At 60.2% G+C, this 26194-nt stretch overlaps 1 protein-coding gene across 1 annotated transcript in view; it reads left to right on the top strand.

Annotated features, from left to right (window-relative positions):
• SLC6A6 (solute carrier family 6 member 6) overlaps nt 1-26194 on the top strand; it is a 38970-nt gene that overhangs the window by 9762 nt on the left and 3014 nt on the right. Inside the window, exons 5-12 of the mRNA XM_068982192.1 lie at nt 7594-7726; nt 14206-14340; nt 15502-15605; nt 15740-15864; nt 19501-19613; nt 23450-23587; nt 24623-24725; nt 25300-25400. Coding sequence (XP_068838293.1) covers nt 7594-7726; nt 14206-14340; nt 15502-15605; nt 15740-15864; nt 19501-19613; nt 23450-23587; nt 24623-24725; nt 25300-25400 — 952 coding nt within the window. The remainder of the gene's footprint in view (nt 1-7593; nt 7727-14205; nt 14341-15501; nt 15606-15739; nt 15865-19500; nt 19614-23449; nt 23588-24622; nt 24726-25299; nt 25401-26194) is intronic.

Below are 26194 nucleotides of genomic sequence, written 5' to 3'. Positions count from 1 at the left end.
TTCCTCACACCCTGGACAGCTGAGTTGGCAGACAAAGAAATGCAGGCATTTCTTTCTTCTCGCTTGAATGGGGCCAGAGGCCAGGGCCCTGTCCGTTCTCTGCTGTGCCTGGCACAGCCTGACCACCCAGGGCCTGCCCCATCCAGGATGCCGGCACTCCACCCAGCCCCTCCGGTGCCCGCCAGGGCCTCACTGCCTCGGGCGCAGGTTGGCCGCCTGGGAGGGAGCCGCCGCTCTGCCAGTGCTGGCTCGGGCTGGTGCCTCTTCCTCTCTGAGCCTCAGCGTCCTGAGCTGTACTTGGGGAGGTCGTAATCCTACCCTCCCAGGGCGGTAGGACACCCCCCACCCCCCACCAACAGAATGTGACCCTGCATGGCCATCCCTGTCTACTTAGTGTCCCCGTTGTGGATGAAACTGCCCCCTGCCCAGGGACACCTGAGGCTCAACTTCGGGGGCACTAAGAATGGCCCCTTCCTGATGCCCGTGTGACCCCCCTACACAGAGGGGCTGTCCCCTCTGTCTCAGGCCTGAGCCCTCGTGATCCGTGAGGTCCTCTCCTGTGCCTTCTCTCCTGCCTGTCCCCCAGCCTGGGCCCTGCTGGGGGACTCCAGGGCTCCCGCCTTCCAGAACCCCCATCCTGAGCACCCCAGCTCCCTTCCCTGGCCCGCATGGTCCACAGAGAGTGGCTCCGTCCAGAGACTGCCCACCGCCCCCCCGGCCTCCCCGCCCCCCCGGCCTTTGCGGCCTCCCATGGGTGCTGGCTGAATGCCCACGGATACCCTGGGGAAGACTGTAGTCCCTGGAGGAGGAGGCTTGGCCGAGAGGACCTGCCTGCCACCGGAGGGGCCGAGGCTGCCTGCCTTCAAAGGCCTCGCCTTCTCTTGGGTGTGAAGAGGGCGAAGGAGAGAGAATGCCCGTGAGCATCGTCCCAGGGACCTGCTCTCGGCATTTCATCCCCTCTTCATGGAGGCCGTTTATGGAGGGAACTCATCTAGGAGTCGTCCCCAGCTCCTTTCAGCTTCAGCCTCAGACCCCACCCCTGTCTGGTCCCCTAAGCTCTCTGTGTAAAGTATAACCAGATGGTCGTCCTCCCCGCCCCCGGAAGACCCCCGTCTCCCCCCACCTCACCCCGTTACAGGTGCGTCTCTGCAGTCAGCTGTGAAGCCAGACACGTCATCTCTCAGTTTGGAAGCCTCTCCTGGCTTTTCCGTGCTTGTAGGCTTGCCCCAGCCAGGGAGGGTTAGGGTTAGCCTGGGGCAGCACATCACTCCCTCTCTCTGGCCTCGTTTCCCCGTCAGCAAACAGAGGGGCCAGGTGAGCTGGGCTTTGGGGGATGAGTAGGAGTTCACTAGGCCAGAAAAAGAGGGAAAGACAGCCTAGACAGAAGGAACAGCCATGCTGAGGCATGGTGGTCGTAAAGCTCCCGAGTGGCAGCACGTCCTTGGTTTGGCCCAAGCGTAGGACGTGCGGAGCCAGGGAGAGGGTGGGGCCTTGGGCGCTAGGCAGAGGAGGCTGCACTTCGTTTTCTGGGAGGAGGAGCCACGGGAGCTAGAGAAGGGGCGGAGAGTCACGTGATTGCATCTGTGTTCTCTGGACCTGCTCAAGGAACATACTAGGGAGAGACAGGCTGGGACACATATATTAAGCACCGACTGTATGCAGGGCCTCAGGGGGCTTGGCCATCAGAAGATGGGTTTCCCTTTAGGGTGAAGCTCAGCTTGTACGATTTCCCCTCAGAATAGCCACCGGCCTTGCAGTGACTAGCTCTGGGGTGTCCACGGAGAGAGGCTTGCTGGGACGGGACTGAGGTGTCGCTGGCTGGTACCCACTGGGCTGCCAAGCCGTGAGCATCTTCTCAAGGCCGGCCTCCCGGTCCTTGAAGCCAAAGCCCAGCCCTGGCCTTCGCTTTCTTCACCCTCTCAGCTGCACCGGACACGTGGGACCCTGAGCTGGCTGCTCCTTTTGCACATGAGGCCTGGCCGTGCTCAGGAGCCACCTGGGCTTCTAGATAACCAGGCGCCGTGGAGCCGAGCCTTCCTCCTGGCCCCGGACAGGGAAGGGCCTGGACGCTCATCCCTGCCAGGCCCCCCTCCCCCTCTGGTTTTCCACGAGGAGCTAGTGGACAGCCGCCGGCCATGCTGCCATCCCCTCGATCCTAGAACAGGCACCCTGACTCTAGCCTGGGGGCCCAGCTGCCCGGCCTCAGGGCGGTCACCCGTCTCCAGGGTTCTCAGAGGTAGCGAGGTTCCCATCACCTCATCGCCTGGCTGAGGGTTAAAGAGCATGGGCCTCGGGCCTGGCTTATTAGGTGGGACACTGAGGATCAGAGTGGTTAAGCGACTTGCCCAAGGTAACACAGGCAGCTTGGCGTAGCAGAGAGCTCAGCCCTGAACACCTCCTCTCGTGACTGCGTCCCCACTGGCCGTAAGTCCAGGGCAAGTCTGCAGGCACAGGTAACGTTGTGCCACGTGTGTGTGCGTGTGACCCCACCCTCAGGTGACACCTGGGGTCTCCTCTTGGCCTGGATCCCCACACCCACCCCGTCTGCAGCACACTGAGGCGCCAACCCCGGTGGGAGCCAATGAGATGCCCTTCTCCCTTGGAGGGTGCCTGGGACCCTGAGATGGTCATTTCACGCCAGCTTTAGAATTGAACTCTTGAGTCGCTCGGAGATGCAAAGGCAGAGTCTCTGCCTGCAGCCCGCCCCATCCTGCTCACCCCTGCCCTGAGGTCACCTCTGTCCCGGGGGTCCTGTTTGTCGCCCCCCGGCCCTGGAGGACAGGCGGGGTCGGATCTGGCCAGATGCCCTCCATCAGCCTGGAGCCATGCCTTCCTCCCCAGTTCCTCCAGGGCCCCCTGGGAGCTCAGCACATATCATTAGACTTTATTAGAATCAAAGAAATGAGTCATATTTGCAAACAAGCTCTGCTCAGCCAATCTCCCCCTGCAGCTGTCAGAAGGTGGAGGCGGCGTGGAGAAAGCCCTGTGCGGCCTCCTTCTCGGGGCGGATGGGCTCTTTTATAATTGTTGCCTCCGCCAGTCTCCAGGGAAGAGCTATCGCCAATAAATGGCTGGCCAGCATTCAAAAGGAAACGATTTGGCCCACTCGGAGGACGTATTTACATCTCTGAGTGCCGGCTGGACGGCAGCGGGGCAGCCGACTCCAAACAGACGTCCAGGCGATTTTTTTTTGGATCCCACCCTGGAATGAATCAGTCCTATTCTGGGACAAGAATGCAGCTCACCTCTCGATCTCCTCCTCTCTGTGTGAGGGGTGCGGAGAAGCCTGGGCTGCTGGGGCCTCTCACTGAGGATAGCATCATACCCAGTGGTCCGCAGGGTGGCATCAGAGAAAAAGAACCAGGCCTAGGGTTGATTGTTTTTGTTTTTTTAAAACCTGGGTAATTTCAGGTGAATTCCTGAACCTCTCTGAGCCTCAGTTTCCCCATCAAGCAAATGGGTGTAATTAATCGACTCTGCTCATGTCTGTTGAGCACTCACTATGTGCCAGGCGCTGTTCTGGACCCAGCAACGGTCTCCATGAAGACGACGCTTTCGTGGGACAGACAGACATGAGACAGATGGTGCGAGTAGCGTTGTAATAAACGAGTGATGATACGTGAAGGGAGATAAAGCCTAGAGACGGAGGGAAAGAGAGTGACCGGGAGTGCTTTTCCCATCGAGTGGCCAGGAAAGGCTGCCTTGGTGAAGGGGTGGGGCGCAGCCAGTTCAAAGGTCCCGAGGCCGGGGAGGGCTGGACCTGTTCAGGGCACATACCAGAAGCCAGTGCGGCTCAGGGAGGAGGGGCGGCGGCCCTGGGGATGAGGAGGTTGTGCACGGAACTTGTCCTGGACGGGTTCCCTGTATGCCCGTGGCCCCAGCCTCTTCTTAACAGGCACCACCCTGTCTCTTTAAGAAGTCTGCGGCTGACTGTCAGAGTGCTTGGCCAGCCTATTCAGGGAGGCAGGAGGGATTGGGGCAGGTAGGTGGGAGCCTCGGGAGGTGTGGGCAGAGGCTGAGCGTCACCTGCCTTGGGCATTGCCAGATTCTGTCTTCATAAGAACAGAAAGGTGAGAGTGGAGGCCGGAATATCACCGACGAGGCTGCTGAAACAGCGCTCGGGAGCAGAAGGGGCCAGGACAGGGGTGGGGGCAGGGTTGGGGCGATGCAGCCAGATTTGGGGGAACTTGTGCAACCTCCGGGGAGGTTGGAGGCACTGGCGAGGGGCAGGGCACCACGGCAGGCCCTCCCTCCCTCTGGAGCCCGGCACTCTACAGTTTACCGAGCAGTCCCATGCACCAGAGAGGGAAGACCCAACAAATCCTGGGCCGTGCCTCGTGGGCATCCGATAGGAAAGGGTCCTTCAAACTGTGTCCCCTCAGGAGGGATTCCGATGGGCCTGCATGCTCTTCGGCCTCCCAGCTACCCCCGAGATGACTTTGGAAAGGATGTTGGTTACTTTGGCCGTGAGCCCACTTCGGGTTCTGTTATGACAACCCCTGATTGATGGGAGGACTTTCGTTCCGTCCCTAGAACGTCTGCACAGCTGGCCCCTTGCAAGCCTTTGTAAGAACCTTAATTTTTGTGAAGGTGATATGCGCCCATTAACAGCATTCAGATGATTTGAGAAACACATTTCCTGGTAAGACAGCCCCCCTCCCCTGCACCCCCTGGGCCAGCGACTGCCCCACTGTTTCGTGTGTCCCGGTCACTTGCCTCACCCCTGGGACATCGCCCCTTATCAGCGCGCAGGGAGATTCCTGAGGTCCTGTAGGCTGCGTGACGCTCCGCCACGCGCCTGCTGCACGCCTGCTCAGACCCCTCGCATGGCCCTCTGGGTGGCTGATTTCCCATGTTCGCTCCCACAGACAGAGCCGAGGTGAAGAGCTCGAGGTGTGTGCTAAGTCGCTCAGTCGTGTCCTACTCTTTGGGACCCCATGGGCTGTAGCCCGCCAGGCTCCTCTGTCCATGGGATTCTCCAGGCAAGAATACTGGAGTGGGTTGCCATGCCCTCCTCCAGGGGATCCTCCCAGCCCAGGGATCGAACCCGTGTCTCTTACATCTCCTGCATTGGCAGGCGGGGTCTAAGGCCACCTGGGAAGCCCGAACAGCTTGGGGTGGACCCTGTCATTGGCCATATCCAGGAGAGTCTTGGGATAGAATTGCTGGATCACAGGAAAGGTGCCTTCAACGGTTACTGCTGGCGCTTCCAAGGGGCTTTGCCACCAGCAGCAGAGAAGCAAGTGCGCGACTCGATTTCCCTGTTGTGGCCTCTGTGGCTGGGCGGCTGCCAGAGCAAGGCCGTGCGGCCCCCTCCCCTCCGTAGTGGGCACCACAGGTTTGCCCAGCGCGGCGGTGGGAGCCGGCAGGAGGGTGCCTGTGACCTGAGCGTGGGGCGGGTGTGGTCAGGATGGGGGCTCTGGGGTCTCGGGCCCCTAGGTCAGCTCGCCCCTGAGGAGAAAGAGAAGACCTCTTGTGCCTGGACATGCCGTGGCACTGACTGAGCGCCTGCCGTGTGCCTCATCTGCGGGGTGTCTGGAGTCTGGTAGGCAAGACAGGCTCCCCTGAGGGCGACATCCAGGGTGAGGGGGCAGCCGGGGAGCCGGAAGGACACCAGGCATCTGGAGCATCATGGTAGACCTCCCCAGAAGCCCGGCGGCAGAGAGGGGCCTCCCCGAGGCCGCCCATTCACACGGAAGCCTTGGCCGCTGCCCAGCAGGCCCCGGCTTCATGGAAGGAGCTGAGCCCTGGAGGCCGCGCCAGGAAGGGCCCTGTTCTAAAGCCACCGCAGGGCCAGGCCCACGTGCTTGTACTTGACCAGCTGCACAGCCTGCCTCGTGAAGAGGCCCCCGGCCCTGAGGGTCCCGTGAGCCCTGCCGAAGCAAGGCCTGGAGCGACTCTTGTTAAAGTGAAGGCTCTGACTTCTGTATTAATCAGAAAAGGTAGTGGAGCCGGGAGAACGCCGGCTTTGGGGATCAGACAGCCCCGATGTAGGGTGGCAGCTCTGCCACCTGCTGGCCGTGTGTCCTTGGGTGATTGGATCTCCAAGCCTCAGTTTTCCCCATCTGTAAAACAGGACCAGTGACTTCCGGCCCTTGGACCAGACGAGATAAATTAGAGAAGCCTCGTTGATGTGGCCTCGGTGCCTGGGGGAGCCCCTGGATGTTGGGGTGAGCCGCAGAAAGGCCTCGCCCGAGTGCCAGTTGAGGTGGGAACCTTGGATTTATTCAAGGTCCTCGCTTTGAAGCGTCTTTGGAGAAAACTGAGAAGCAATGAGGACGTGTCCTGGGCCAGTGGGCCCTCTGAGCCCTGAGCCTGGGGATCGGCCTGCTCGCGGACTGGCTGAGAGCTGCGGGTGGTCTGGGGGCCAGAGCTCGCGTGTGCGTTCTGCGGAAGAGGAAATGGAGGGCGGGCTCAAACGCCCCTCTTGCCGCTCCTGCCCGAGACTGTGGCCCTTGAACAGGGAGCTGGGTCTCTAGGGGGAGCCAGCTTCTAGGGGACAGGAGCGTGTGACAGCAGAGCTCACGGGACCAGTGTCCCTGTGCTCAGCCTGGCTGCCCTGGGCCTCTGCCTCAGCAGGCGGAGCTCCGGGACCACGCGGTCAGTTTCTGGGCGTTAAGTTTCACGGTCTCAGCAGCCTGGGGGCCCCAGCCCAGTTCCAGGAGGCGTCTGCCCCTCAGGGGCGTGTCTGAGTAGCACTGTGGGCGTCTCCCCTGGTCAGCAAGGCTCTGGACCCCAGAGGCCCAGGCTCTGCCGTGTGATGCTGAGTGGAGCTGCTGGCTGTGCTGATTGTCCTTCAGACGGTTCACTCACCTCCTCCCAAGCCCGTCACAACCCCGGCCGGGGGCAGGTGAGGAAGCAGCCCTCCCTGGGTGCCCGGAGCTGCCCTGGGGTCTCAGCCCCAAGACAGCAATGGCCGCCGCGGTCTGCTGGCTGCTGGCGGCGTCCGGGGCCAGTGTATTTTGCGTGGCTTTTCTCCTCCCCCTCGGAGAGGCGTGTGGGTGTCCTGCAGCCCCAGAGAGAACCAACACCCTGGAGACCTATCTTTCAGTGAGATATCCAGATAAGGAATGGGGGCAAATACAAAAACAGGGACAGGACAGAGAATGTGGGGGTGGCAGGGTGGGGGGAAGCAGGTGGTTATTCCCATTTTAGAGATGAGGAGACTGAGGCAGGCAGTTGGATACCTAGCCCCCAGTGGTTAAGTTAAGTGGTGAAGTCAGTAGCTGGACGCTGGAGCCCAGTCGGAACCCAGTGTCTGGCCCACAGGGAGCACTCCCAAGGTCTGTGAGAATCGATCACACGGGAATCAGTACCTAGTTCACAGACGAGGAAACTGAGGCTTAGGGGTTTAACGTAACTTGCCCGAGGCCTGGCTGGATAGAACCCACGTGCGCCTGACTCAGGAGTCCAGACCCATCCCCTGGTTGGCTTCCCTAAGACTCTGTGAAACTGGTGTTACCTAAGATTTCCCAAGACCAGCGGGGTTCCGCAGCTTGGAGGCACGGTTGAGCCCCAGACTGCTGGAATCCTGGCGCCGGCTCTCCCAGCCCTGGTCTGGCCCGTCTGACCTGGAGCTCTGTTTGCTTAAAGGCGGAAGGTGCTGAGCTTGTCTTCTGGGATTGACGAACTGGGCGCTCTGAAGTGGGACCTTGCTCTCTGCCTCCTCCTCGTCTGGCTGGTCTGTTTCTTCTGCATCTGGAAGGGCGTCAAGTCCACGGGCAAAGTGAGTTGTGCTCCCCTCCCGCCTTGTGGAGCCTGGCCCTCTGCAGGGTTGGCTCCTGCACCCCTGGGGCCCTCCTGCTCAAAACTGGTCCTGATTAACCAGTTCTCCTAGCAGCCTCCTCGGTTGTGGCGTTTGCCCATTTCACAATGTAAATCTGCCCAGCGGGTCCAATTTCAAGTTACTGATGGTTTGATAATCAGCCCGCAAGATTCCTGAAATGGGGGTGGTGTGCTCTCCAAGCACCCACACACCACTGGTACCCCATTAGGGAGTGATGGACTGTGTGGATGTTCAGTTCAGTTCAGTTCAGTCGCTCAGTCGTGTCCGACTCTTTGCGACCCCATGAATCGCAGCACACCAGGCCTCCCTGTCCATCACCATCTCCCGGAGTTCACTCAAACTCATGTCCATCGAGTCGGTGATGCCATCCAGCCATCTCATCCTCTGCCGTCCCCTTCTCCTCTTGCCCCCAATCCCTCCCAGCATCAGAGTCTTTTCCAATGAGTCAACTCTTCGCATGAGGTGGCCAAAGTACTGGAGTTCCAGCTTTAGCATCATTCCTTCCAAAGAACACCCAGGGCTGATCTCCTTTAGAATGGACTGGTTGGATCTCCTTGCAGTCCAAGGGACTGTTAGCGGATAACAAACCCTGAGATACCACTGCAAAGTTAACCGGTAACGGTGTTGTTAGCTACCAACTGCTCACCAGCCACGGGGACCCTTGCGACCTCAACATCCCCTGTCGACCCTTTAGAAATGTAGATCCATGAGCTGACCCCAGACCTACAGAATCAGAAGCTGCATTTGAACACTTTTCCCCCAGATAATACAAGTGTGCACTGAGGTTTGAGAAGCAAAACTTCTCAACGCATTTTTGCCGCTAAGTCAGATTAACCGAATTAACTTAGGCCTTACATTTCAGCTGTTAACTAGGAAGTTAGTTACTAAGGAGAGCTCTCACCGATCATTAAGTCGTTTGCTCATAACCGAAGTGCTGGCTGTCGCTGAAGTATCTGCTGCTGGTTAATCTGTTACATAGATACCAAGACATTAGCTGTTAACAAAGGTGGTAGCTGAAAATTCGTGTTACATTCATGCAGGTTTTAGGCGTAGCTGGTATATTGTCAATAATGAAACTGTTAGCCTGTAACTGAAATATTACCTGTTAACAGAGCCGGGCAATTGATGACCTGGTAAGCAGAACACCAGCCAGTATAATACCATAGTCATCCTGGTGGCGAAAAACCCTCCAGAGGGTTCCCTTGGGCTCACCGGGCTGAACCCAGGGCACTAACGGCCACAGCGTAGGTGTTGGCTGGTCTACCCTTACGTGACCCCCTGTCTGCCATCCCCCGACCCCCATCATTTGCATCTCCATCCGGGACAGTCTCTTTAAGACCAAGAAGTCCTCAAAGGTCAAAGAGTTGAGTTAAGGTGGCATTTGAAGGACAGTCATGGGCAGTGGGTGACGTCATTGGGAGAAGGGACTGTCACTGTGAGTTCTCCCGGATGAAGGGCCTCTTAGGTAAAGTGATCTAAGGAGACGGGCTAAAGGGGGCGCATGACGTGGTGGAGGAAGACGGGCGTGCCGGGTGCGGTTTCGGGCAAGGCTCACCAAGAAGGGCGCTTAGAGGCGTAGATTTGGTGGAAGTGAGGGGTAAGCCATTCAAAGGCCCAGAGATGTGTCCGACCAGACCCCCGGGGAGCCCCTGGTCCACTGGAGGAGCTGATGTCCGCCAGGAACCGTGAGCCTCGCCCGAGACACGTGCAGGGGCAGGAGACCAGAGTCGAAGCGAAACGGAGAGGGCGCAGGGCTGTCCCTCGGCGGCTGACAGACGTGACTGGCTGGAGGTTCCCCTGCTGCCCCCAGAGAAGAGGCTCCGGGCCCCCAGGGGCAGGCGTGGCCCCCAGAACAATAGCAGGGCTGGGCCAGCCCCGGGGAAGCCAGGACAAACACAGGGAGGATCCCAGGACTTCCTCGAGCTTCGGCGGCCGCCGCTGGCCGTGACTTCCAGCCCTGGCCATAGACCAGGTCTGCAGCCGCCGTGGGGGCCGGATGGCCTCGTCCTGGCTGTGGCCTTGCTCAGTGGCTGACCCCGGCATGGCCGGGCTGGGGAGGAGGGAGCTCCTGGGCCTGGGGGGCTCAAGACCCAAGTTCAGGTCACTTGGCTTCTCTGGATGTCAGTTCCCTTGGGCGGAACAGCATTCGTCCTTCCGAGGGTCTGACGCTTGGTTCAGAGCTCACTGCTGCTCAATTCATCCAAGAGATTGAGATCGTGGTGCAGACGCTCCGCGCCTTGCTTGCGTGCCAGGCACCGTTCCCAGCTCCGATTATCAGCTCCTTTAGCCTCCTGATGTCTGATGCATGCGTGGTTCCTACTCCGCTTTACAGAAGTGGTAAGAGGAGATGTTCTTGGGGAAACGGTGGGGCAGAGAGGTTGATCTGCTCACGTCTACACAGCTTGTCGGTAGCCCAGGTGGCATTTGAGCTTGGGCAGCCCAGCGCCCAGCCTCGGGTCCCTGCATTCTCCTGCCTCTTGCGGCTGCCTGCTCTCACAGCACGTTAGGTCGCAGGGGGTGACAGGAACTCCAGACCCTCCCACAGGAAGGGTGGCCTCATGAACCCCACTGGCAGTTCAAATCCCAGATGCAAGCACAGGACGGCCTCTGCAGACCTGGTGGGGGGTCTCGGCTCTGCACCCACAGCCAGCGTGACCGGGGCCAGTCCCTTCCCCCAGGAGCCTCAGTTTCCGCCTGTGTGAAATGAGTTGTGGTGTTCTCCTGCAAACACACACAAGGTGCTTGGGGCCTGCCAGGCCCTGGGTGCAGACCCACGGCCCTGGGCCTCTGGGGTGAGTGACCCACGCTGCCCAGACGACCTCCCCAGAGGAAGCCCAGGGCAGCAGAGACCAGCACGTCCCCCTGGTGCCTGGCCGGCCACCCTCTCCCCGCCATCCCCGGGGGAGGAGGAGGCGCTGGCTTTGTAAGTTTCCAGGGCACTTGGGCCACAGGGCTTTTGGGTCGCGGGCTCAGAGCAGCCACGGAGGTTTGCCAGCAAGAGTGGAAAAATACCGCGTCCTGGCACAGGGCCCCCGCCAGAGATGCTCCCACGGGGATCCCGAGAGTCACCGGGAGGCTGGGAGTTTGGCGCTCAGGGGCTGGGCCCCCGCCAGAGGCCCACTGGTGGCGGCTGGCAGAGCCACTCCCACGGGGACTCCGGGAGCCACCGGGAGACTGGGAGTTTGGCGCTCAGGGGCTCGGCCTCGGCAGATTCTGCAAAACAAGGGTGTCCTGCCAGAGAGGCTGCCACGGTGGCGTGAGCAGGTGGGCTGTGCTGCCCTGGGCTTGGGGAGAAAGCGTGCACACACAGACACACACTCAGACACAGACGTACACACAGACACACACACAGACACACACTCAGACACACATTCAGACACAGACGCACAGACACATAGACACACACAGACACAGACACACACAGATACACACATACACAGATATACACACAGACATACACACAGACAAACACACACAGACACACACACAGACACACAGGCACACACACAGATACAGACATACACACATGCACAGACACACAGACACACAGATACATAGACACACACAGACACAGACACACACAGATACACACTCAGACACAGACATACACACAGACACACACAGACAAACACAGACACACACACAGACACACAGATACACACAGATAGACACAGACACACACACACAGATACAGACATACAGACACACACAGGCAAGACACATAGACACCTACAGACACAGAGACAGGCCAGCCGGCCTGGCCCACATCCCGCCCCTGCTGCCGGCTGGCCCCGGGCCCCTGATGAGACCCCCCTGGGCCTCTGTTTCCTCATCTAGGAAATCTAGGGGACAGTCTGCTCCTTGCAGTCGGGAGGATGAGTGAGTTAATAGCGCCTGGCACACAGCAAGCGCTGCAGAAGTGCTAGGGAAGCGAATTAAATGTGTGGAAACAGGGAACCCACCCCCCACACACACCCTGGGAGGCGTCCTGTGTCCCTGACACAAAGCCCCCAGGCCCCCCCCTGCCTGCCCAGCCCGGGGCCCCCGTGCACTTTGAAGGGCCGCCCTCTGCCCTCCGCCCTCGCCCGCCTCTGTCCGCACCATTGTTCTCCGCGGGGGCCGGGGCTGGGGGCCAGAGCAGCCTGCGGGCCAGCCGTCTTTCTTTCGCTCCTTTGGTGGCTTCCTGGCCGGCCCCGCCCTCCACATATGCCCACTGGTCCCCGGGACGCAGAGGGCTCTCCTGTCTTCAGGAGCAGCCTGTAGGGCAGTTGGGGAGAGGGGCGTCCAGGGAGGGCACGGTGGAGGCAGCAGGAGGGCGGCCCTTCTACCCCAGGTCCTCTGGGGGGCCTACCGCTGGGCGACCCAGGACGCGGAGGCCGAGCCACCCCTCTGGGAGGGCCCCAGATCCGGACTCCTCAGCAGAGCTGGAGGGAACTTCAGAGCCCGGCTGGTTCAAGTGGGGACCCGGAGCCCAGAGAGGGGCCATAGCTTGCCCAGGGTCTGCGGCCAGCCTGCTGCAGAGCCCGATCTGCGGCCTGAGCCCTGGAGCCCTCGGGAGCCTGCTCTTGGGGAGGACCGGACAAACCGCAGACATCGGGGGCTCTTCCCTGCTGTGCTCTTATCGCTGAAGCAGGTTCTAGACCATCCAGCTCTGCCGCCTGAGTGCTGGGTGACCCGTGGGCAAGGGCCGGCTCTGCGGGCCGCAGTTTCCCCGTCTGCAGGATGGGGTCAGGGCAGGACCCGCTGAGTGCTGGAGTTACTGCGCAGGCATCCGCAGCCGGCGCACAGGAAGCGCTCGGGAGACCTCGGCTGCTGGCACTGGCCCAAGGCAGCCGAGCCCAGCGGGCCCTGAGAGCTTCCTTCGCGCCCTTTTCAAAGCCCGCTTCTAGTTGTTTCTATTCAAAGGGATGGCGGCTGCATCCGAGAACTGGCTCCATCTAGGCTTCCCGCGGCAGCTGGGCGAGGTTCAGGGCTCTGTCCGTTACCTGGGTCCCGGGAGTGCCCCATACTGTCCTGGCACCGTCCCCTCCCCCAGCGCCGCAAACCTTCATCCTGTTCTCTGGGCCTCAGTTTCCACACCTGGAAAATGGGCGCATTGGCCATGCAGCAGGCCCCTCCCTGGTCCCCCGGCCCCTTCAGAAGGAGCTGGGGGCTCTGTGAGCTAGTCTCAGCATTTCTGCTGGTCACCATGGACTTTCACATGTCCTCCACCACGCACCAAGATGCCCTGGGTGCAGTGGTGGTTTGAAGATGTCTGGGAGCCCCACCCAGCCCGTTTGTCCTCCGACAGCAAGGCGGCCAGCACACACCGATTTGGGGACGTGCTGAGCATGGAGTGGGCTGCTGCTCGGGAGACCTGGCTCAGCCAGCGCCTGGGCAAAGTAGCAGGATTTCACTGTCCATGCCCCTGGGCACCTTCGAGCCCCGCTCAGGCACACGCCCCCTCCTGAGGACTTCTTGTGTTGGAGTGAAAGTTGGGAAAATCCAATCTGTAAATGGAGGCCACAGGAGGTTTGAAGGCCGGTGCTTTGGGGACAGGCCGGGAGAGGAAGTAGGGCAGGGCCCTTGGGGGTGGAAAGGCGTGGCCTGGGTCGTCTGTGGTCCCCGCCTGGCGTTGACCTCACCCTGCCTGGGACGTGAGGCGCGACCCATCCTGGTTTCCTCTCCAGAAGTTCCCCGGTGCTTCCTGCACAACCACTCGGCCAACAAAAGACCCCCTTTTTTGCACGTCTAAGCAGCTACCTGCCTGGTGCTGTTTTGACCACGTTGTGAGCGTCATTCCGTTGAATCCTCGCCTTGCCCGTTAGTGAGCAATTTTGTTTCTCTAATCCCCATTTTACACATGAGGTGACAGGCCCAGAGAGGGCAAGCATCATGCCCAAGGTCACACAGCACACGAGGGGACGGCGCGAGAATTTGAACCCACACTTAACTGGTTCTGAACCACAAGTCATACTAACGCTGCGAATGTTTGGTCACTCACTGGTGTCCGACTCTGAGACCCGGTGGACTGCAGCCCTCCAGGCCTCCCTGCGAATGTTAGCTGACCCGTACTGCGCGCTGCGGGCCACCCCCTGGGCGTTCACCCGCGATCGTTTGCTCTCTTATTGTGCACTTCCCTTTTGTCGCCTGCTGGATTGTCGGTTCCACGAGGGCAGGGACTGGTTCTCTGTATTTCCAGGGCCCCGTAAATATTTGCAGGATTCGAATGTCAGTAAGCCTGTGTGTGAGGTGGGTGCTTTACACCCAGGTTGCAGGTGAGGCGCCTGCAGCCCAGAGAGGGTGGGCACCACGCCCCAGGTCCCTCAGCAAGGGCGGCGCCGAGCCCGGCTCCGGAACGCCTGCCTGGGAGCGGATGCTGGGGCTCGACCGGCAGCGGGCTGGCCTGCTGAGCGCTGAGTGGCCCCCGCCCCCTGCAGGTCGTCTACTTCACGGCCACGTTCCCGTTCGCTATGCTGCTGGTGCTGCTGGTCCGTGGGCTGACGCTGCCCGGCGCAGGAGCAGGCATCAGGTTCTATCTGTACCCCGACATCAGCCGCCTGGAGGACCCAGAGGTACCGCGGGGCACCATGGCCTTCCTACCCCCTCCCCTCACCCCCAGGGCCGGCATGGGGGAGGAAACCGAAGCCGTGCCCGTGCTTCCGGCCCCCAGATGGAGCCGGGAGGTACTCGGCCCTGGTACTTTTCCACTGGGCCCCGGCAGGTTGCTCATGGTGCCCGCCGGCTGTCCCGGCGGTGTGTATCTTTTTGTGTCGAGGCCTCCCGAGGTGGCCAATTATAGAGGCTGCTTTAGGCACTGTGCCAGGTAAGGCAGAGACGTCTCCGGAAGCTGGTCGCCTCCTCTGCTCACAGCAGCCTTGAGGCTGCATCGTGGGGGCGCCCTGGGCTGAGGGCGGAGTTCAGAGTTGTGACCTCTTAGAAGGTTGGGGGGCAGACACTAATGGTTCCCCCCGCCCCGAGGCACTCAGCCACCTGGCCGCGGGGGGTCGGAACTCTCACTGGCCCGTTTCAGGACCTTTTGTCCCCAGGGGCCTCAGCCTTTAGGTTGTCCCCAAGGGCCTCACAGGCCACTTCGGGTCTCTTCCCCACAGTCCTCTCGCCCTGGGTGGGAGGTGGGGGACAAGGGCTCGGCCATCATCAGAGAACAGCTGGGAGACGGTTGGGCAGCCGTCAGGAGCTGCCTGCCGAAGGTTCTGGAGAACGGCTTTGCCTGCATAATCCGTGTGGGAATTCCTCCCACTTCCAGCTCAGGCGGGGGTCCCCAGACAATAGCAGTGACCATAAGGATAGCAGCCTTGACTTGCAGGCTTACTGTGTGTCTGGAGCTGGGCTAAATCTTAACTCTTTGAACCTACCAAAAAAAAAAAAAAGCGCTGTGGGGCAGGGGAACGGAGCCCACTTTACAGGTGTGAAAACTGAGGCTCCGGGAGTCGTATTTACTTGCCCATGATGATTCCGTGGTTGGACTTGAGGTCCCTCTGCTTCAAAAGCAGGGCCTGTTAACCCTGATGCTCAGTGAGCTGGGGTGGGGGGCTCTTAGACGTCTGGGGTTCTGCTTGCATCCTGGATTCCAGCACCGTGCTCCAATCGCATGGTGAATCTGCACACCTCGAGGCGGAGCCCTTGGGAGCCCCGCCGCCGCCTCCAGGAAGCCGGCTCTGACGACCCTTCTGTCTTTTCTTCGCCACCTTCCCCCGCCCCCGCACCCTTCCCAGGTATGGATCGATGCTGGGACCCAAATATTCTTCTCCTACGCCATCTGCCTGGGGGCCATGACCTCGCTGGGGAGCTACAACAAATACAAGTACAACTCGTACAGGCAAGTGTTGCGCCGGCAGGCCTGGTGGGCCTTAGACGTGATGTTTAAAGAAAAGAAAAAAAAAGAGAGAAGTTAGGGAGCGTGGCTTCCTTGTGTTGTGAATTAACTTGCTCCCTGACATATGTGTAACATAGGGACTGTATGCTGCTGGGATGCCTGAACAGTGGTACCAGTTTTGTGTCTGGCTTCGCAATTTTTTCCATCCTGGGCTTCATGGCACAAGAGCAAGGGGTGGACATTGCTGATGTGGCTGAGTCAGGTATGGTGGTGTCGGTGGCAGTGGTGGTGGGCACTGCCACCTAGTGTGTGAGCCAAGTACTGCAGGCATGAAGCCAGACCCCCCCGACCCAGGGGGCTTTGTGGGGGGATGAGCCTGGTTTCTGAAATGGACCCCCACCCCACCCCCTTCTCACACCACAATGTCTCCCAGGTTTCAAAGAGTTCAAAAGCTAAATTGGAAACATCTTCACTGCGGTTTTGCCCCAGGGATGGCAGAAACACGGGGGCTGGTCAAACTGGGAATATTCAGCACTTCTCAAGTGGTCTTTCCCCCGCACCGCCCACTCCCTGTCCTTCCCTATAGCAAACTCCTGGTTTCAGCAACAGAAAGCACTTTCCTAGCTCAGGGGCAGGGCAGCTGCCCGTCGGCAGCCCGTCGCCACCTTCTCAGCTTCGGTTTCTGTATTTGACTCTTTGCTCTAAGCAACCCCCTCATTCATCCCACCACCGTCTCCTGTTTGACTGGGTCTCTGCCCTGTGTCAAGCACCCACCGTTTTTGCCCAGGCTGGGGAAGGACCGGGTGTGACAGGTCGCCCTCTGGGACGGTGACAGGTTCAGTTTGGGGGTAGGTTGTGGGGACCCCTCCACCCCTCGGGGGTGTGGGCTCCATGGGTGGGACGTCCCCCCCCAGACAGCTGCAAGTGGAGGTGGTCTTAGGGTCAGAGTCTGCAGAGCCTGGAGGCTGAGGCTGGGATCCTGGGGTTCCAGCAAGATAGTTCTGGAACCTGAGAATTGTGAGGGCTTCAGCTACCAGGACCCCAGAGCCTCAGAAGCCTAGGTGCCCCAGTTCTAAGAGGTGCCCCCCACGAGCTCCGGGTCCTGGGCCCACAGCTCTGAGCTGCAGGGCTTCCATGTGGCGCTGAAAACCTCACTCCCAGGACCCCCGCTCCTCTGCCCTCCTCCCATCCTGCCCAGGTCACCCAGAGGGCGGTTGTTGCTCTTGTGCCCAGCCTGACCTCCCAGCTTGCCAGGACCCCTCGGGTCCCCGAGGGGCAGGTGAGGGCCGTGGGCTGAGGCTTCTCCCAGGGCCAAGAGGAGACCGCGAGGTCCCGACTGTCAGGGCCCAGACCGGAGTCCTTGCCCTTGTTGGAAACACAGGGTGGTGTCCTGGTTCCGCAGCCGGAGACCCTAGTGGGGCTTGGGGACCTCAGCATCGTGTACTCAGAGGTCAGCTCCCCCCTGCGACCAGCAGCTTGAGAGCAAGGGCTGCTCACGGTTGGATCTGCGGTGTCCTGGGCAGGGTGCCCACCAGAGGCTGGACAGGCCCGTTCACGTGAGGAGGTGCCCCCTCCGGCCTCCCCATCCCACCCTGCGCGTATGTGACGACCCCTGGCCCGTGGTAGGTGAGCCTCTCAGAGCCCCAGGCCCCACTGCCCCCCACTTCGGCCCCCTCCTCCTACACCTGGTGCCGCAGGGCAGTCCTGGCAAGCCCACGCTTTGGTCCCATGCTCCTCTGTCCTGTCCTGGGCCCCAGTCAGACCTTTAGACAGAGCGTTCCTTCCCTGGAAGCCCCCAGAGGCAGGCCAGAGACTGAGGGACACAGGAAGTAGCTGCAGAAATGAAGACGCCACGCCCATGTGGGAGTTTGGCAGAGTGACCGAGGGGAGACAGTTGACACCCACTTTGCAAATGGCTTTTCTTCAGCTGAGGGCTTACCAACCAATTCTGATTGGAGGGGAATGGCCAGGAGCGCGGAGGGAGTTCAGCGGTGGGAGGTAATCTGTCGGTTTATGACAGATCCTTCTCTGCGGACAGCTAGGTACCGTAACCTACATCTTCACCATCAAGCTAAGTGGTGTCTTATTCCCGTCCACTTCTAAGACCTTGTCGTTTATTCCCCACGGTGATGTCTGAACAGCCGACACATCAAGGGTGATTATGTCGCTAATAAGCGTTTTAACAAGTGCCATATTGAGCGAAGTGCATTGGAACAAGATAATTATTTAGCCACGAGGAGCGCACATTGCGAAGGAAGCATAGCGTGGGCGTCTCTGCTGCCCCAGGGGCTCCGCCGGCTGCCGCGTCCCCTGCCCTCTCTCTTCAGTCCCCTTGCTTTCCGAGAAGGATGCTCACACCCTCTCCCTGAGGCTGGCTCGAGAAAGGCAATGCACTGAAATACAGAAGTAGCTGTCAGAAGCTTCAGGGCCCAGCGGGCAGGCGGGGGTGGGCTGGGGTGGGGGCCCCATTTTACATCTGTCTCGCTGCGGCTGGGTTGACCCCTCCCAGTGCCGCCTACAGTCAGGCCGGAGCTGACGTGGGGGTCCCAGGGGGCCCCAGCCCCGTGGAGACGAGGGTCCTACTGCAGCTAGGGCTTTGGGGTCGGGACGAGTGCCCTTGGACCCCTCCTGGGTTTTCCACCATCGCCTCCAAGGACACGGTCACAGTCACGGTTGGACTTTGCTCACATCGGGGCAGACTCCGGACATACAGGGACTCGCCCTCGCTGCCACGCGTGTGCTCAGCGCCGTGCGATGTGGTTTCTGGCTGCAGTTTGTTTCAAAGTTGTTTTTTGTTTTTCTTTCTTAGACCATTCATTTTGTTCCCGACCCCTGTTTTACTGTTTTAAATTTCCTGTCCTCCAGCCCTGTTTGTTTCATATTTCTTGACTTTTTTTTTTTTAGTTGTGGATTTTACTGTATATTTTTTCTGTAGCCCAGGCCCTTCTCTCTTTGGCGGCCCCCAACCCTCTGGGAGACCCACAGGTCTCAGTTACAACTCAGGCCTTCCCCCGGTTGTCTTCTCTCAGGCCCAGCTGGAGGTGGGAGGGGACGTTTGCAATTGGAGGCACCCCCCAGAGCTGGTGGGAATTCTCCCTGAGAATATGTCAGAGCACCCCCTGGAGACCAGAGCCCTTTGCCAAGGAAGTGGCCCCAGCACCCGATAACCTGAGCAGGAGAAGCCTCCTTGGGGTTCACTTACGGGAGCCTGCCGCCGACCCCTGCAGGGAGACTGCCCCCTGAGGGCGCGTGGTGACATGGAGAGAGGAGGTGCTGGGCGGAGGACTGCACAGCGGCCAGGGGGCTGCCCGCCTGGGGTCTTACCCTGCTCACCCCTCCCCCGGCTTTGGGCCTCAGCTGTCATGGTGCCCGGGTGGGTGCACAGATGCACCCCGAAGACGCGTGGGCCCCGCAGGGCGTGGTTCCGGGTTCTTTTTTCTGGCCACGCGTTCATTGTTTCAGTGGAAAGCTTTTCTCTGCAAACCGGGATTGGTGGTCAGATAACCGGAGCGCTCCCTGGTTTTGCTTCCTTCCAGCAAACGTTGGTGCGGGTCTCTGGGTTTGGGGGAGGGGGAGCCCCTCCTTTCCCCAGCTGGCAGACCGAGTCCCAGCTCGGTCCCGTCTGCCACTCCCATAACCGGTGTCCGCTCAGAGCCTGGCGCCTGAGGAGGCCAGCGCTGCTGCGTAGGAGACAGATGCTAAAACGGGCCCCTGCCTGAGCCCCGGCGCGTCCCATCCCGAATGAGAACAGGCCTGGTCTCTCACCCCAGGCGGGCCCCTGCATCGGGGACTGGGGAGACCCGGCCCGGACCCCGAGTGTCTTGTGTGGCTCCGGGGCTCGGGGCAGCTCGGGCACTGATGACCCCCCTCCCCGCCCCCCCGTCTTCTCTCCCCTTAGGTCCTGGCCTGGCCTTCATCGCCTACCCAAAAGCCGTGACGATGATGCCGCTGCCCACATTCTGGTCCATCCTTTTTTTCATTATGCTTCTCTTGCTTGGACTGGATAGCCAGGTATGTGCAGAGCGAGGGGATGGTCCCCAGGCGGGTCTGCCCCTGGGCGAGGGAGGAAAGGCCCCCCCAGAAACCTGGTTCTGGCAGAGCCTCCCTCTGTGCTGTGATGAGCTGGTGGCAACCCCCAACACACACACACACACACACACACACTCACACACACACACACAGCCTGCAGCAGCTGCAGCCAGCGAGGGTTCCTGGATGCAGCAGCTGCAGCCAGCGAGGGTTCCTGGACCCCGGGGGAGGGAACAGCCCAGGGGGGCAGCAGGATGTCATCTGCGCCAAAGCTCGAGCCTTTGACCTCAGCGAGGGAGAGAGAGACAGTCTTGGGTGTGGGCCCAGAGGTACAAGGAGAAGGGCGAGACCATAGTCGGTGGCACGCGCCGCGGAGCACAGAGCCCCCGGGCAGGCCCCGGCGGGACCCAGCACACAGGCCGTTCGGGCAGGCGGCCGACACGGCTGTCCGGGGCGTGAGTGGCCACTGACAGTCCTGAGCACAGCCACGGAAGCTGGAACCGGGCTGTGCTCACCACCTCCTGGGGCACGTGGGTCAGCGAGCTTGGCCCCCACAGGGAAACCGAGCCCCCAGAGCCTCGCTTACCCCCCCACCCTCCCCACACAAGCAGGACCCCCCGCTACCCTGTCGTCATTCCCTGCGCCTCCTAACCTCCATGTCCCAGCCCTCCAGGGCTTAAGCCTCCCCCTCCCCGGGGTGTGTCCGTGTGCGTCAGCCGGGGCTGCGTCTGCCTTTGGAGTAACTCAGTTCCCAGGCCCACTTGCCGCCACAGTGTTGCTTTGTTGAACACGTTTCTTCCACCCTTGCCTCAGTTTCCTCATCCGGTAAATGGGTATGATTGTATCTTCGTTGCCTTAGGTGAAACGCCAGGCGCGTTTCCTGATTGGAAGCAGTAAGTGGTACCCGGAGGACATTAGAGCGAGCCCCTGGGACACCTTGAAATAGGAGGGGGCAGTTAGGGTGTGCAGGGCAGGCTAGTCCTGTGCCCAGGGCCACCCAAGGGCCTCCATCCGAAGTCAGTCACTGATAGGCAGCCTCGTGTGCCAGCTGGGGGTCCAGATGCCTCACAAAAGTCTGGTCAGCTGGGGCCCTGCGATCAGTGGGGGCTCTACCCCTTGAGGAGAGAGCCTTGCCCACCGTCCGTCTCCCAGGCAGCGGCCTCGAAGCCAGTGAACAGATGGGCCCCCGGGGACTCAGGGCCTGGGAGGTGGGAAGTCTCAGAAGGTCAGGCAAGGGAGAGAGGGTGGTCCGCTAGCAAGGTCCAGAGCAGAGCGGAGGGTTTGCCAGAAAGAAGACTAGGATTAGCAGAGAAGACTGAAGGAAAACATTTGGGAGACAGGAAACAAAAACAACTTGAGCAGTTGTTGATGAACTGAGCTGTGTGAACAGCGAGAGGGCCCCATCCATCAGCCCTGGTTAATGAGCTCGGCCTTCGGAGGCCCCCAGCAGCCAGCTTTTATAACCTCTTCCAGAGCTCTCAGCAAAACCCAAAAAAAGAAGACAGAAAGCGGTTAATAATTGACAAAGCAGGCCATCTCCAGACTGGCCTCTTGGGCTGCGGAAGGGGCCCAGGCGGTTACTCATTAGATTTCCCCTGGGAGGCAGGGGGGGCCTGGTGGAGGCTGTGCGCCTCGGAGCCGGGCCCCCCACGGCCCTTCACTTCGGGAAGCCTGAAGCTCTCCAGGGCAGCGTCGCCCTGAGCAGGCTCTCCTGGTTCAGAGCGTGGAGCTCGCAGCACCGAACGACCTGCCTAATTGACGCACCAGGACGGGGCGTGGTGGGATTTGAGCTCTGGGATCCCTCTGCTGCACCTGTGTGAACCTGGGGACGTGGGAGAAGGCTTTATAGACACACCACCACCAGCCATGATAAGGGCCTACCCTGCGAGGTGTCCACTGGGACCAGGCTCCACAGGCCACGTGTGGGAAAATCCCCTGATGCGAAATCGACCCTCTTAGCCATGTTTGAGGAGGGCTTCCCCAGCGGCTCAGAGGGAAAGAACCTACCTGCAAAGGAGGAGACGCTGGTTTGATCCCCGCGTCAGGAAGATTGTCTGAAGAAGGGAATGGCAAGCCCCTCCAGTATTCTTGCCTGGAAAAATCCCACTGGACCGAGGAAGCTGGCGGGCTGCAGTCCACAGGGTCGCAGAGTCGGACACGACTGAGCGACTGAGACCCATCTGTAAGTGCTTGTTTGGTGCATTAAGGGCACTCACGTCGTCGTAGCCGTCACCAGCATCATCTCCAGAGCTTTCTCATCTTTCCAAACAGAAAGTCTGTCCCCACCAAAACCCCCCTTTCCTCCGGCTGCCACCTGGCTTTTCAGCATCAGCAGGATACGCTCACTTTCCAGCGAAGGAAGCGGTGGAGGCTCTGAGAAGGCAGGGCTGTGGCACTATTAACTGAGTCAGGTCTGGAGAGGCTGGCGGAGGGGCGTGGTGCCCCCAGGGCCGCAGCAAACTCAAGAGGGGCTGGTGCCGGTATTGGCCCTCACTCTCAGCGACCCCGGATCTGCCTGTCTTTGATTTTCAAATCTCCAAAAGGGAAAGAACCTCTGTCTCTGACTCCTTTACAAGGTTAACGTCAGAGCTGCTGGTCTGCTCTAGACCACTGGCAGTTTAGACTCCGCGCCGCTTGGGCTGAGACATCGATCAGAGGTCTGAGCACCTGCCCCCTGTTCTCTTGGGACCCCTTCCAAGAGCTTCTCGGTCATCGTTTCTCTGAACTCCCGGCCCCTTTGAGCTCACGGGAGGGACCTGCTGCCGTGTGTGTGTTCCCTGATTCTCCTGTGATGCTTCCCAGAGAAGCCAGCGGTTGGCCGTGTCTTGCAGGAAGGCTGTGGGAGCAAACCTCCCAGTGTCTGTCCCAGAGGAAAGAGCCGACGGGTTGAGGTTTTAGCTTTTGGATGTCGAGTGGACTCCGATGACCTCAGAGGGCGTGTTGGCTGGCCGAGCCATTTGGCTGTGGCCACTCCAGTTAAAATGTGTCAGCGTGCCCTTTCACCCCAAACTGCACCTCTAGACTACTGTGCTGCGGATGGCGGTGCCTACAGACAGACATGGTCCTGCCCGGGTTGGCCGCCACGGGAGCTGGAATCGGTCTGCGGGGCACCTTCACTTGAGGTCGTGAAGCCACTAAGATCCTTGCGATACGCATCCACAGGATGGGGTTAGCGCCCCCGTCTGAGAGCCAAGGCGGCTCCATGGACTGATGTGGAACGTCCCCCAGCCCAGGATAAATTGTTAGGTGCAACGATGGGAAGGTTTAGAAAGACCGAGGGTCACCCTCGAAGGTTACCTATGGACTGGCCTATCACCTTTGGGAGCCCAGGGATGAGTTCCGGGGGTCGCAGGCAGCACTGGACTCACGCACATAGGCCTGTGGGCGTGCATGCAGCGTGTGTGAAATCCTCCCATGGAGCCCACGGTCCCCACAGGGTTAAAGACCACCAAGTGTCTTCAGTCTGGGAACTGAAGCCCAGACCTGCCTGGGTCACCACCCACAGCTCACGTGCTGCTGTGTACCTGGCCCGGCTGGGTTGCCCAAGGCCCAGGAATAGGAGTGCACCACCTTCTGCTCCCAGGAAAACCCAGACGCAAATGGGAGGTTGCCCGCGTTGACACACCGGCCAGCAAGTGTGCCGGGCGGAGGGGCCTCAGGGGCGTGGACTATCTGGAGAGCCGTGCAGGGCCCACCAGGCCTGGCCCGAGGGGCGGGACTCAGCACGCTGAGCCCCTCCACGGCGCGGACGCGACCCCACCCCTCTCTGAGCCAAGGGGTTGCTGGCCTGCTGCTCATGGCTCTCCTTCCCTCCCCAGTTTGTGGAAGTGGAAGGACAGATCACGTCCTTGGTTGATCTGCACCCATCCTTGCTAAGGAAGGGCTTTCATCGAGAGATCTTCATCGCCTCCATATGCTGCGTCAGCTACCTTCTGGGGCTGATCATGGTGACCGAGGTAGGTGGCTCCCGCCTGGCATGAGGGGACCACCCCCGCCCCCGGGAGGGCCCCAGGTGCTCTGTCTGTTTCCCAGGTCAGTTCAAGGCCACACCGCCCCCCTGTGCCCCCCTACCCAGTGGCTGGATGAGAGGGCCTGGCCGACTGAGGTCGTCCCTCCTTTGGGGGTCCCACCCCACCCAGGGGCAGCAGGAGGTGACTCACGACCTCGCTCTCCAGCCAGACGCCCCTCCCCACTCCCCTGTTACCCTGGCAACACCATGGCCACCTGCCGCCCTCCTGCCCTCCTCGTCCTGAGAAGGGAAGGGGCCCTCCAGCTGGAATCCCCTTTGACGGCAGCTCCATCCCCACCGCTGTGGGCAGTGGCCCCTCTCCGGCCAGTCTGCAGGGGAGCCAAGCGTATGAGCCTAGCCTGGGCCGTGGGCTCATTTCCCCAGCTCTCACCACCCGTCTCTCCTTCCTCTCCAGCACAGGGTTGCGTTCGACCCCCAGATCAGGATTTCACGTCCCCAGTCTTCCTTCCCAGAACTCAAAATAAATGCATTTCTCGAAGTGTCCGTAAGAAACACTCCCTGAAAGGCAGATCACAGGTTCACACACCGAGCCGCTCGGTCTCGCTGAAATCTTCTCTGTTGGCCACCGAGGGTTTTAAGCCCCTCTGTTGGAAACAGGCTCCGGCGAACCCATTCGTTTTTGTGCTAGGAAAGACATGTTTTGCTTTCGTTTCTTTCCGTGTGTGGCTTTTTAAATTAAGTTTTTACTTTTTGAATTAAATTAAATTTGTCATGCCTGGAAAATCCCATAGATGGAGGAGCCTGGTAGGCTACAGTATATGGGGTCGCAAAGAGTCAGACACGACTGAGCGACTTTACTTTCTAATCATCTTTTAACACAGTTATTTGGTCCTCACGGCCTCTGCCCAATTTCCACCCCCAACCTTGGGCTTTCTGTTTCTTGTTGACAGACCAGAACTCTTTATATATGGAGGAACTTAGAGGCCAAATAGCAAATTCTCCTCTGGCTTTCTCTTCACAGGGTGGCATGTACGTGTTTCAGCTCTTTGACTACTACGCAGCTAGCGGTGTCTGCCTTTTGTGGGTGGCGTTCTTTGAATGTTTTGCTATTGCCTGGATATACGGTGAGTAGAGACGTTTGCCTACTTTTCTCAAGTCTCCCCTTCAGGCTTCTTTCTTTAGAAGCTCCAGAAACAGAATTCTCATGGGAATTTCATTTTGAGTCAAACACAAAGGCCGTTCCCTGCCTGGACCCTTCCTCTCCAGGCTCCCCTTTCACCACAACTATGAACGTAGCCACGTGGAAGCTTCTCCCCAGGCTGAACGTTCAAGCTGTGACCTTGACACACACAGAGCTTGGCCTTGCAGGGGTCTGTCTTTGATGAACCACCCCTGGGGTCCAGGAATGGTCCATTCTGACCTTCTCGAGTCCTTGGGATGGCCACAGCAGGCTTTGGGACCCTGACTGAGGTAGCCAGTATCTACCCAGTGACCCGTGAATTTCAGATCCTTTCAGATAAATGCGTGCCGGGTCTGTGTGGTGTGGAGGTACACACACCTGGGTGAGGCCCTGGAGACACCCCCTCCTCCTCGCCCCACCCCGGCCCCATGGCCCTTGAGCCCCTGCCGTGAGGTTCCTGGGGCGGATGCCACGTCTGGGACGCCGGATCACCGTCCGTCCGCCTCTGACTCTTGCAGGCAGCGATAACTTCTACGATGGGATTGAGGACATGATTGGCTACCGGCCGGGGCCCTGGATGAAGTACTGCTGGGCCGTGGTCACCCCGCTTCTCTGTACTGTGAGTGTCCTTCCATGCGGCCGTGGGCAGCCGTCCCTACCCCAGGGCTTGACGGTTTCACCCGCCCGCCCATCGGGAGCTCGGCGTCAGCTCAGTGCTGGCCTCCGACAAACCCGTGTCAGCAGGGCTTCAGGGCAGGGGTCGGGCTGCCGCTGTCCGCTCAGACCACGGGGAGCTCAGAGGGTAGACTGTCCCCCTTGTTTAGGAACCGGGTGCCGGGGGATCCCCTCCAGGGATCTCTGCCTCCAGGCCACTGTGTCCCTTTTTGTGGGGCCCCTGTGTCCCCATTTGTTAAACAAGCAGGCCGACCGACGTGGGGCTGAGGAGCAGTGACCGCGTAGGCCGTCACTTTACCCCCGAGAGCGGCTGTGCCCTTTTTTCACCTGAGCTGCAGACTGCCCCCCACAAAATACCAGCCGCCGTAGCAGCCAGCGGGCTTCCCAGATGGCACCAGTGGTAAAGAACCCACCTGCCGATGCAGGAGATGTAAGAGACACGGGTTCGATTTTCCCCTGGGTCGAGAAAATGCCCTGGAGGAGGGCACAGCCACCCACTCCAGCATCCTTGCCTGGAGACTCCCCGCGGGCAGAGGAGCCTGGCGGGCTGCAGCCCATGGAGCTGCACAGAGTCGGGTGCAAGTGAAGCGACTTGGCACCTGGGCACACGCGCACACGTGCGTGTCTGCGGTTCATCGTAAGGGCACCCTGAGGGTCCTGCCCAGCTCCGCCCGGGTGGTCAGGGGCACAGCAGGAGTTCTCTCTACCACTCGAGCCACGTGGGCAGCCAGGATGCAG

This window comes from Capricornis sumatraensis, chromosome 10, assembly GCF_032405125.1.
Source record: "Capricornis sumatraensis isolate serow.1 chromosome 10, serow.2, whole genome shotgun sequence".
NCBI classification, from domain to species: Eukaryota; Metazoa; Chordata; class Mammalia; order Artiodactyla; family Bovidae; genus Capricornis; species Capricornis sumatraensis.
Note: the sequence above shows the minus strand (reverse complement) of the source record. Positions and strands in the feature narration are given on the sequence as shown.